The sequence below is a fragment of the Dipodomys merriami genome, unplaced genomic scaffold, assembly GCF_024711535.1.
Source record: "Dipodomys merriami isolate MVZ:Mamm:240054 unplaced genomic scaffold, mDipMer1.0.p SCAF_113, whole genome shotgun sequence".
In the NCBI taxonomy this organism is placed as follows: Eukaryota; Metazoa; Chordata; class Mammalia; order Rodentia; family Heteromyidae; genus Dipodomys; species Dipodomys merriami.
In genome coordinates, this window is record NW_027202416.1 from 3,414,411 (window position 1) to 3,427,099 (window position 12,689).

General features: G+C 40.5%; 1 protein-coding gene across 1 annotated transcript; it reads right to left on the reverse strand.

Annotated features, from left to right (window-relative positions):
* Positions 1 to 3,964: 3,964 nt before the first annotated feature.
* LOC138822616 (myelin protein zero-like protein 3) lies at positions 3,965 to 12,275 on the reverse strand. The gene is made up of 2 exons (XM_070015434.1): positions 12,169 to 12,275; positions 3,965 to 4,478 (listed from the first exon to the last, which is right to left on the reverse strand). Exons 1-2 carry the CDS (start codon positions 12,273 to 12,275, stop codon positions 3,965 to 3,967), a joined length of 621 nt encoding a protein of 206 aa, XP_069871535.1.
* Between the last annotated feature and the right edge of the window lie 414 nt (positions 12,276 to 12,689).

The window sequence follows — 12,689 nt, forward strand, 5'->3', positions numbered from 1 at the left end:
TGATCTCTTCAGCCCAAGGCCAGTGCTCTATCGCTTGAGCCACTGTGCCACTTCCAGTTTTCTGGTGGTTAAAGGGAGAGAAATGTCTTATGGACTTTCCTGCCTTGACTGGCTTTGAATCATGATTCTTAGCTCTCAGCCTAGTGAGTAGCTAAGTTTATAAGCTTTGACCACCAAACCCTGTCTCATTGTTCATTTTTATATGTGCATATAAAGTACTTTGACCTATATTTAGCCTGTCTACTTGGCCTTCCCCTCTTTCTGCTACCCCCTGATAGCCATATAATAGCTCTCTTAATCAAATGGTTAAAGTAAACCAATCAAAGGGAGAAATAAAAAGGTTGCTCTGACATGAGCACACTATCACTTCAAGTTAAAAATCGATAAACAGCAAATTAGGCAAAACATCTAAGAGATTCAAATTGAGGGATATTGAACAAAGTCCTCATCTTCATGTTTCAAGTCAAATTAATAGGAAAGCAGAAACTGCTGTAGGCAGTTCTAGGCAACCAGTGAGCCTGAATAGCCAGCCACAGTATGTGATACTGTAATTTGAAGGAGATATGGATAGTAGTAATGTATTGCTTTGTAAAGTCCCTGACATCAGTTGTTGTGCTGTGATGGTGTTGAGAATGTCTTTGTTCATAAAATGTATGTTATGTCTTCAAGGGTATTGACACTGCCATGGCTTTGACTAAAACTTCATTGGGAAATCCTAGCTACTCAGAGGGTGAGATCTGAGGATCATGGTTCAATTGTCTCCATTTAACAACCAAAAAATCTACAGGAGGAGCTGTGGTTCAGGTGGTAAAGCATTAACTTTGAGAGGGGAAAAGGGAAACAGAGACAGATCCCAAGCCCTGAGTTCAAATTTTTAAAAAAATGATTGGGGAAGAACGCAAAAGGATGTCAAAACAAAGAGTGAAATATGTTATCAGAGTTTGGAGATTACCATCTAGGATGCCTTTAACCAAGAATGCCTCTTTTAGATGACTTTTTCTTGTGATTTTTGTTTGTAGGCAAAAAGTATTGAATTACAGAATAAAAATATGTCTCTCTGAACCTAAAACAAAGTTCAAAAAGAAGAACAAGCCTACCTTGTGCATGCCTATAAACCGGTAGTCACTTGAAGGGATTGAAGAGAGCATAAATAACTTAGTACCCGCAGAGAATAGGGTGTCAGACCAGAAGAGCAAAGAAGTAGCCCAGGAACCATTGGCACTCTGTGGCCTCACTTCAGTGATTATGTGCAGAATCATGTGTCCACTCACTGAGTCTAAAGATTTTGTCATGGTTAGGAAACCAAGCTAAGTGCTTACTCAATCTTCTCAATCTTCCCTGTCTGATTTGACAACTTCTTAACTTAGCTCGTGTCTTTCATGCTTTTTGGAAATCATATTAATTTTTCTTAAAGCTTTATTTCTCTAAAATAAATACTCAGCGTGTTAAAGGAGATTTGGTGGATGGTTGAAATGGAAATAGTGATGTTCTGTTAAAACAACAACAAAAGAGTTGGGAAGAGTAAGACCATGGGAAAAGGTGCAATAAAGATAGTGTCTACAGGGGGCTGGGAAGGTGGCTCAGTGGTAGAGCGCTTGCCTTGTATGCCTGAGGCCCTGGGTTTGATTCCTTAGCACCACATAAGCAAAAAGAAAAAAGCCGGAAGTGGCACTGTGGCTCAAGAGGTAGAGCGCTAGCCTTGAGCTGAAGAGCTGAGGGACAGCGCCGAGGCCCAGAGTTCAGGCCCCACGACCGGACTCCCCCCCCCAAAAAAAAGATAGTGTCTACATAATCTCTTCATGGGAATAGTCTTAGCTGTGTGACATCTTCAGCCCATCTATATGAAACCACTGTTCCTTATAAATGGTGGCCTTGGGAATTACCACTCCACAAGGAACTGACAAGTGTCACTGCTTTTTTTGTTTTGCCTTTTCTTGTCTTTTTCTTCTTTTATTGTGAAAATACCATACAGAAGAGTTACAATTACCTGGGCAAGGTAATGAATACATTTCTTATCAAGCATTGTTGCCTCCTCCTTTGTTTCACCTTCCCATCCTTTCCCCTCTCCCTCCCTTCCCATCTCACTCCCCCAATGGCCAAAGTTGTAAAGTTTGTTTTTTGACATAATGTTTTGTTCATCTCACTGTCTTATAAAAAGCACATTCCTGGCTTTTGGTCTTCTTAGAGAGGAAAAAATTATGTGTGATTTTTATTGTTTTACATTCTTAAGCTGGGGTATAAAAGGTCTCAGGTTTCTCACAGAAGAGGACATGACTATTTTTCCATGATTAATTCCATTTCAAGAGGAAAAACTGTGATTGGGTAAAATGGCACTCATATATTTAAACTAACTATCTGGTGCTATTGATTACTGAAATGAATGAATAAATATATCAGACAATACAAAAAGAATGAGGATATAATTAGAGAAGCGGAGGGATATGAAGGAGACGTGAAAAACTTAACAATAAAAATAATTAAAATATTATATAGGTATAAAGAGTTAGTACTGCTATTAAAGAATGTAATTCTAAGAGGTTTTGAATTGATTAATATATTTCTTGATTAATTGTGTACTCTGTGGGGGATAAGGTCTAATAATCGACTACGGGTAATCTGAGGATGTGCAGAACAGCAATTAAGTCTCACAAAGAAGAATGAAAGAGAAGAAAAGGTGAAAAGAATGAGGAAGAAAAAAAGATTAAAAGTTCAGTAGAGCTAAACAAAAAAAATATTTTTTTTAAAAAGCAAAAAAAAGAAAGAAAACATGCACACACACATATACCCCTAAAATAAAAATTATAAGAGGGAGAAAAAAATGTTACTAGAAAACAATTTTTTAAAGGTAAAAATTAAAAGAAGTTTTAGAAAAAAAATTTATGAAAGGTAAAAAAAAAAATTATTTGATTTTTTGGGCAGGGTTAGGAAAGTCCTGTATTTCCCTTGTGTCCATTACTAGCCTCTTGTTGGAGTCTCTGGTCTACTTGTGGTGTTTGATTTTCCTGTGGCTTGGTTGGTTTCTTAAGTCAGTTTGTTTGAGAAGGTACAAAAATGCTCTGCTTTACCCAGGATTTTGTGATCCTCCTCCCAGTATAGTTCAATGGGAGGGAAATCTGTTTTGAGTATCACAAGAGGGAGATGGCTGTTTCCTCTACTTTGGAGATGCTGTGATGAGGCTAGGTTCTGGGTAGAGTGGAGGCCTTTCAGTAAAAAGTAGATTTTCCCTGAAGGGTTAGCTCCTGAGACACTAACAGAGCACAGCCTGGAGCCATTCTCAGGATTTATGTTTACTGAATTTCAATTGATTGTAGAGTCTGCTAAAGGGATGGACAGCCTGTCGCTCTGTTTCCTAGTGAAGAAAGCCACTCCTGGGTCTGACAGCCTGAGCTGGGTGACTTTTCCCTGGGTTGAGCTGAGTCTGGCACATCAGGTTAGGTCCTTGTGAGCTCCTAAATGACTCTAGTTTTCTTCCAAGGCCTGAGTTGGAGCTAGCAGCTCAGCCAGGCCTTGTCAGTATCAAAGATGGAGATCTCTGGTAGTGGGGGATGAGAGGTGTCTTCCCTCCTCTTCTCTCTGAGAAGGAGTGAGGACGTCAGGCTTCTACTCACGCCGAGTCTTGGTTCCTGGGTTGTCTCTGGTCTGCTAACTGCCGGATGAAGATGATTGCTCCTTGTCGGTTCTTGCTGGTGTTGAATAGAATTTGCTCACCTGCCGAATCTGGCTCTTTCGTCCCGGACTCTCTGTGTTGCAGGTATGGCGGCTACGGCTGCCACCGCTGCAGCCACAGCCACAGCCGCGATTACTGGCAAGTGCTCAGATCTGTCTCCTTGCCAGGATTTTCCCTCTCTGGTCTAACTCTCTGTACTGTGATGGCACACTTGTGATTCTCTGACTTAGGACTGTTCACTGGAACACTAAAACTGCTTTTTATGCGAGAGTTGTTTAACCTCCACTTTCTCCTCTGCTATCTTCCTGGAACTCCAAGACTTCTTCTTATAGCCCTCCGCTTTTTCATCCCTGCAGCCTTCTTTAATATTCTCACAAGCAGCAGAACAATAACTACTGCTGAGGGAATGAAAACAAGAATAGAAAGAAGGGCCACAGAGGACAGCATGGTACCAAAACCCCTTTCTGTGATTGTTAGTTCCGTCAGGGGGATGTCATGGTGCACATCTGGGAGATTCTTCACAGCACAGCTGAATGTCCTATTGTCCATCAGGTTAGGGTTGCTTATGCTTATGGATGCATCCCCTTTGTATGCATTTCCATCCCAGGAGATCTGATCCAGAAAAGTGCCTGCTGTGGTTGGGTAATGGAAAGACTGATAGTGAAAAATAGATTTTGTGCAACTGCTGCTGGGAGGACGGTACTTACAGTCTATGGTCAGTTTGTCAGTGACATATGAAGATGACTTGAAGGTACATCTCAACTTGACATTTTCTCCAACATAACCTCGTATGTCAGCAGCTGCACTAATCCTGCAAGAGTAGGATGCCTATCAGGGCAGAGAAGGTGCAGCCCTAGCCTCAAGCGGCTCTGATCAGCAGCATCCCGGCTGCTCCTCAGGTACCTGCCTAATTCTTTCTGATGGAGGCATAGAATTCCATTGTGTATATTTTCTTGATCCATTCATATACTGAGGGGCATCTGGTTGGTTCCATATCTTAGTTTTGCTAAATAATGCTGCAATAAACATGGTTTTGCTGCCTTCCAAAGTGGTTGAACAAGTTTACACTCCCCCCAACAATGCAGGACGTTCCCTTTAACCACATCCCCTCCAGCATCAGTTATTATTAAATTTGTTGATTATAGCCATTCAAACTTGGGTGAGGTGGAATCTCAACGTTGTCTTGATTTTCATTTCTTTTATGGCTAAAGAATTTGATCATTTCTTCATGTATCTATTGGCCATTCCTATTTCCTCTTCAGACCTTTTTCTTTAAGTCTTTAGCCCACTTATTTATCGGGCAGTTTTTCTTTGAGGATTTGTTTTTGGAGGGTTTAATTATTTGAGGTCTAATTATATGTTAGATATGAGATCCTTGTCCATTGTAAGCCTAGTGAAGATCTTCTCCAAATCCTTGGGCTTTCTCTTGATCTTGATAGCTATGTCCTTTGTCGTGCAGACGGTCTGCAGTTTCATGCAATCTCATTTGTCCAACCTTTCTTTGATTTTATGTGTGTCTGGGTCTTTATTAAGAAACTTTTGGCAAGTGCCAAGGAGCCCTGGAGTTTCTCCTTTTCCTTCCTGTAATGTTTTCAGGGTATCTGCTTTGGCTCTAAGGTCTTTGATCCCTTTGGAGTTGATTCTTGTTCAGTGTGCTTTATAAGGGTCTAGTTTTAATTTTCTACAGGTGTGAAACAATATATGTTTTATAAGTCTTTGTCCATCTCTGTAGAGCCCTCCACAAGTTTATATGTATTTGTAGCTTGGAAAAAGAAATAAGAGTTAAATCAGGACAGTTGGAGGCTATGGTTTATAGGGCTCATTTGAGACCCTTTTAGACGGAATGTTAACTTTTTCCATCTGATGTACTACAGATGGCAGTCTTGGTACAGGAATTGAGTAGACTGCTATTGGATAGGAAGCTTGTACTGATTCCTCCTGACTTTCCCCTGAAGACAAGGAGGGTGAAGTAGCCATGGGCATGAATCCGTGTGGGATTTGCAATAAATATCTATTGACTGTGTATTTCTAATTTCTGTTGCCACAGGCAAATGAATGAACGGATTTTTCCTTTCGTACTTTAGCTGTAACTAGATATTTTTCATTTTCTAAATCTTATTTTATTGTGAAGATTCTATAGAAATGCTACAGATACATGAATAAGGCAATGAGTACATTTCTAGTCAAGCATTGTTACCCCTTCCCTTGTTTTTTTCTACTATCCCTTACCTTCCCCTCCACCCTTCCCTACCCAATGTTGTAAAGTTCATTTCTAACATACTGTCCTATGGATATCATTGTTGCAATGGGTCATCCTGTGTCCTTGTTTCAGCAATTTGTTATTTTGGTTCCCCTCCCCAAATTAGAAAAATGTATATACAAGGTGCACGGTATCAAAGTCAATTCAAAGTCAAATGGGGATATATCATAGGGGGAAGAATATACATAATATATTTAAAACAACAACAACAAATGAGCCCCAAAATATAGTAACTTGTTTATATACAACATTTAGTCTAAAACTCCTTAGACATCTTAAGTTTGGACTATTTCTTTTATTTTCTGCCAGTCCTGTGGTTTGAATTTGGGCACTCTACTGCTTAAGCCTCAGAGTGCCACTTTGAGCTTTTTCTGAGTAGTATATCTTATATAGAGTGTGATTACTTTTCAGCCTGGTCAGGTTTCAAATAATGATCCTTAGATCTCAGCCTCTTGAATATCTACGAGTACAAGCATGAGCCACCAGCACCTTGCTTGAATGATCCCACAGTTTTAACTACAGATTTTTCATATCCCCTACCAACTATGCTTCCTGATCCTTTTTTAAAGTTATCTCTAAATAGCTTATGGAGGATTTTGAGCATTGCTTAATCATTTTTTCACTTTTATTAGTATATACTAGTTGCACACTCAGAGGTTTGATGGAGTTATTCCACACACGCATATGATGTACTTGCTCATATTCACCCTACCTTCCCAGTGTCCAGCCCCTTAATTCAAGGCCAAGAACCACTGTACACATGCAAACATTCACTGACACTCAAACACACACACACACACACACACATACACACACACACACACACACACACACACACACACACAGCAGAGCAATTAGCAAAGGATATAATGTGGACCAGGAACTGCAAGGAAACATGGGAGGGTAGATTGTCTTTTCCCAGTTCCTCTGCCTTCCTCCATTCTCTGCTTTTCCTTAGAACAATTCAAGCCTTACACAACTCACATCTGTCTGTTGTGAACAACCTGACCCTGGATTCCAGTTTGCCATTCATAGGAAGCTGCCGTTGCTTGGATAGCTGGCCCTCAGAGTAAGCAGAGGCTCTCAGGTCATGTTTTATTTTTCCATGTGTAGTGTGAATGCAGGCCTTGAGACCGTAAGCAGTATCTTGAAGTGTATTGACATCTGTGTTGAGCTACAAGACTCACCTCAAAAAACAAGCAGAGGAAGTGGGATGCAAAGTACAAATCCTAAACCAATGGACCTATAGGTGACTGAGAGTCAATTTCCACATTACTGGAGTAAATACAAGGGCAAGTCCATTTGAAGAGGGGTCTCCAACCATTTCATGGGCCCACATGACATGTCTGGCAGAAAGCCACTTGTGTGTGTGTGTGTGTGTGTGTGTGTGTGTGTGTGTGTGTGTGTTTGTGTGTGTGTGTGTGTGTGTGTGTGTGTGTGTGTGTGTGTGTGTGTGTGCCTGAAGGCGGGTCTGGGGCTCAGGATCAGGCTGGGTGCTGCCTATCCTTATGCGTTTTTTGCTCCAGCCGAGTATTCTACCACCTCAGCCACAGCTCCACTTCTGGCTTTTTTGGTAGTTGATTAGAGATGAGAATCTGATGGACTTTCCCACCCAGGCAGGCTTCAACTGTGACCTTCAGATCCCAGCCTCCTGAGAAGCTAGTATTAAAGGAGGGAGTCACTGGCACCTGTAAAGAAGCCTCTTTTTTGGGGGGGGTTGTCCGTTCGTGGGGCCTGAACTCTGGGCCTGGATGCTGTCCCTCAGCTCTTCAGCTCAAGGCTAGCACTATACCACTTGAACCATAGCGCCACTTCTGGCATTTTTTCTGCTTATGTGGTGCTGAGGAATCGAACCCAGGGCCTCAAACATGCAAAGCAATTGCTCCACCACTGAGCCACCTACCCAGCCCAAGGAAGCCTCTTAAATAACAGATCTATTCATAGGGAGACAGTAAATGCCTCAGTCCAAGAGATGGTGTTGAGTTTTCATGTTTTAAAAGAATAATTACACTCAATAGCAAAGTATGAAGTAATATTGAAGGAAAGAAGACAACAAACTTTCATAAATCTGGGGTTGTGAAAGCCCATCGAACATGAGACTTTCATATAGGAATAACATCTATGTGGCAACACTGAGGCTCACCCATGTGGTCACATGTACTGTTTGAAGCCCTGTTCTCACATGATATGTTTCCAGAAATCTGGGATTCTGCTCTGTAGAAGATGTTTCCCAGTCACACTGGTAATTCTTAGTTCTGTTTTTCACACTTCTCATCCTTCATTCTTAGTATTATCCAAGTATCTTTTCCAATGCTGCTCCAGAAGATGCTTTCAATGTTACTGTAAGGATTCATTTAATAAGAGAAATATGTTTGAAGAACTTTAATACTTACATTAATAATATCATTACTAATAAAGACTAATATTCAAGAACTACTTTAAGATCAATAAAACATGATTTGGAACAGCTATGTGGCTTTGATATTAAAGCTGATAGCAGACATGTATTCCTAGACCATGATGAATCTGTATTTATTGCAATCTTACAATAAAAAAGTTCTTAAGAAAGAAAATGTCTTGATAATATAAGCAACCCAATAGTTGTTGAATAAGACATATATAGTGAGGACGTCTGTTGAGCTGGTACAAACTGGTTCTTGCTCTGAAAGCATCACCTATCTGTTCTGAGGGACAATCAGGGTTAAGAAGGGACACATGCTTCCAGATGACTGATCTGCCTAGCATTAAATGCATAAGTCCATTCAGGCCCACAGCCCTATAACCAATATAGGACAATCTTCAGAACAGTCATCTTGTCTTTCAGATTCAAGCCTGTAATCCTAACTCATCAGCAGACTGATACCTGAGGATCACGGTTCAAAATCACCCTAGGCAGCAAAGTCTGCAAGATTCTTATCTCCAGTTAACCACAAAAAAGCCACAGTGAGAGGTATAAATTGAGAAAAAGGAAAGGGGTGTAATTGTCCCCCAAAAATGGATTCTTTACCTGACAACTGTTTAACTGACTTAACTGTTATCCCTCTGAACATCATCTTCCTAATAATATTTTTTTAAAGAAAAGGAAAGATGGGGCTGGGAAGGTGGCTCAGTGGTAGAGTGTTTGCCTTGCATGCATGAGGCCCTGGATTCAATTGCTCATTACTACTTAAGCAGAAACAATGCTGGAAATCACGCTGTGGCTCAAGTGGTTGAGACTAGCCTTCAGCTGAAGAGATGAGGGACAGTGCCCAAGCCTAGAATTCAGGCCCATAACTGGAAAAAAGGAACAAAGAAAAAGAACTAAAAAGGAAGAGAGTTGCTACCATGCTCAATGGCCAATCTTCTAATCCTAGCTATTCATGAGGTTGAGGATAAGTGATTGAAGCCAACTTGGGCAGGAAAGCCTGTACGAATTCTATTTCCAATTATGTCCAAAAAACTAGAAGTAGAATTGTGGTTCCAGTGGTGAAGTAGTAGCCTTGAGGGGAAAAAATAAACTTCAGGGATAGTGTCCATTTCCTGAGTGCAAGCCCCAGAATGGCACAGAAGAAAAGAAGAAAAGACATTATGAACTTGGTTTATCTGTAACTGTGATGCCTTTGTTACAGACCATTATGGACTGAAACTCTGTACACGGCATACTAGGTCTGGAATTTTTGTGCACAAAATGTGTGCATAACCATCTTAACTCCTTCGCTATCCTATAGTTGCAGGTTTCATTATCTTCTCACCATGGAAGAGGCTTCAGTATTTACTTTCTCTAGAATACCTGCTTCCTTGTCCTCTGCTCTTTACTCACTGACAGCATTATTTTACCTGAGAACACAAGGAGGAGAATTGGCAAGACCTTGAAAGAAGGGAAGTTGCTAGAAGTGGGTGAGATGCTTGAGATAATGCCCAGGACCAGGTCAGAATTTTTTTGTGACGACTTGCCATGGTGTGTCAATCTTTATCAATATGCTGAGGGTACTTGGACATGAAGAGGAGGCCTCAATGCCTACTGGTGTCATTCAAACTACACAGATATAAGCCAGCTAATAATGCTCTCACTTTCCCAACATGGAGTTTTGGTCCCTGCGTGTCAAGGGAACTCAGGATCAAGCATGGACAGCTATCCACACATCAAGTTGTGACCTCTACATTGTTACAGCATTGAAAGCAGTTCAGCATGAATCACATGGAGCTTGTCAAAATCATTGAAGGGATGGGAAAGTGCTTCTATGTTGTATGGACCAAAGCAGACAGATCACCATACAAGTTTCCTTTCAGAGACCCCAATTCTGTTCAATGGCCAAGAGAACATACATGAAAAACTCCAGAATGAGGAGGTATGTATACCCCTATGTTTCTAAACTGGACCCTTCACTGCATGATTTCCCAGAGCTTATGGAAACAATGAAACTAAATCTCTCGAAGATCTGGCACTGAAGTCCCACAGAGACCATTGCCTACATCTGTGAGGAGAGCATAGGAGTTAAAATGGCCTGTCAGAGAGGGGAATACCCACAGAGTGTCTTCACGACATCTCAGGCATCCAGGATTCAGATAATTTTGGGGAGGTAATGAAAGCCTCTTTGGTGTGGATGGTGAAACATTGAAGCAGTTGGGACAGAGGATGGGAAAGCCAGTTGAAGAGTACATGGGTCCCATCAAGTCCCAAGATGGGCAGATCTACTATCAAGACAGCTGGACATTGTGATGGATATGTTACATAACTGCTTTTGCTCATGGACAAGTCTTAGACACATGTTATACTACAGCGACTCTGTTGTCTACTACCACAAATGCATGGAAGAGAGATAGAAACTTGATACAGTTGCTGACATCATCAAGATCATCCTAAGGAAGAACTTGATAGGCATTATCATCTGATTGTGTGTCTGGGTGACGGATGGGGAGATGTGTATGTGTGGAAACTAGGGCTTAAACTTTGGGCCCTGAGCTTCTTTGGCTCAAGACTTGCACTATAGCTCTTAAGCCATAGCTCCACTTCCAACTATTGTGATATTTTATTGGAGTTTCACAAGTACTTACTTACAAGATAAACTTTAATTATGAGGTGATATGATTTTAAAGATGATATACTATACTACTATGCAAATGTAACAAATAAAAATGGGAGTCAAAAAGACACTCTAAGGACTATGTAGGAGGTTTTATGAAAGCCGTGAAGTTATATCTAAAAAAGTGTTATTAGAGACTTAAACAACAGTGCTAAATTTCTTGTACCGGATAAAAGAATGCAGTCAGTTATTTCTGTTTAAATGTCTAATATTATTTTTCTCTTTTTACTGTGTTTGTAATACATGCTATTAATATTAATAGGTGTATTGGGCTCAAGCTGAGCTGTTGAATCTAGAAAAGTTTTGAGAGGTTGAACATCACCTCAATAGTACTCTGAAAGGTGACAGCTGGCCATGGAAGGGTTAAAACACAGCTCTGGAGAGGGTTAAACTATTGCCCCTTCCATAGTGCTTTAAAGGCCTTGAAACCTGGGGGATAAAAGAGAAGTCTCCTTTCTCAAAACAATAAGGGAAACAGTGTTACTCACTGTGGTGGCTCTGATTGTAATATTGATGCTTCATTTTTGCATGTATCCATGGTAACCTTCCCAGTGTGAATTCAAATAAATATGATTGCTTGTGTGACCTGGAGCCCAGGTGCCATTGAGCCTTGGTACCCCGGGTCCTCATTGATTTTGTTCTTTTTGTCTACACTTGTCTGTGTATTTTCTAATATTCTTCACCTTGGTATCCAATTGCACTGCCTTGGGTTACAATTAGCGTCAAATAAGAATATTCTTGAACTGTAAAACATAAAAAGCTTGCAAACTTTCTTATCCCAAATGGCTTCAAACCACAATCCTCAGATCTAAGCCTTCTGAGTAGCTAGGATTACAGGCATGGGCCCCTGGCAACCAGCATGCATCAGAACACTTGATATCAGTGAGATCATTCTTGGGGAATGTCTGCACATCTCAGTCCTCCTCAGATGTTCTTTCCTGTTGCTCAAGCAGAGTCAAAAACTTTCACTCTTTATGTTCAAAATCCTTGAGGTTATTGAACTGACTTGCCCACCATGTACCTCCTTTCCGTAAATCAATATAAGGTTTTACTCCTTACCATCGATTAATTTTATTAACTAAATTAACTGGGATCCACACAGAGGTGACATGTCCTTTTCTGGATTGCATACTGTACACCTATGTTTTACTTTATCTAATACAGTTAACATTACTTACCTTGTTTGATGCTTCTTACTTTTCCCATATTTAATCCTTCTCATCTCTCTTTCCCTTGCACAGAGGGAAGAACCATTTGGAATGGTGAAGAGTGTGTTTTTAGTCATTCTCTGAAAAGCTTTACCAATGGATCCTGATTTCCAAGTCCTGTGTAACTGGCCTGTAAAATCTTGTTCTTTAATCTCTCCTCAGCTTACACAAATGACCAATTTTATCTAAAAAAGGCTATAGGAGATGAGTTTAGGAATTCGTTTCTGGTTATCAGTCAGGAATCCTTATTACCTGGTCACTGTGCATGAGTTGTTTCTGTTTCGTTTTTATTTGAATAGAACAAGCAGTGTGTACGATTAGTAGCAGAATTAGACTTACAAGTATTTTTTTTTTAATTCAGGGATAGCAGGCTCTCTTATTTGAACCACAGATCAACTTCTGCCCCACTTTCTTTTCTTTTGGTGGTAAATAGGACAGTGTCCCACAGGAAGCCAAGGGAACTACACAGTATCCTTAAATCTGAGGACTGC

Excerpts from the sequence above, each read along its gene's own strand:
- LOC138822616 (XM_070015434.1), bottom strand. The coding sequence starts at position 12,275 with ATGACTAAAAACACACTCTTCACCATTCCAAATGGTTCTTCCCTCTGT. Across the intron at positions 4,479-12,168 it reads AGTAAGAAGCATCAAACAAG|GATTAGTGCAGCTGCTGACA; the intron begins GTAAGTAATGTT and ends CTACTCTTGCAG.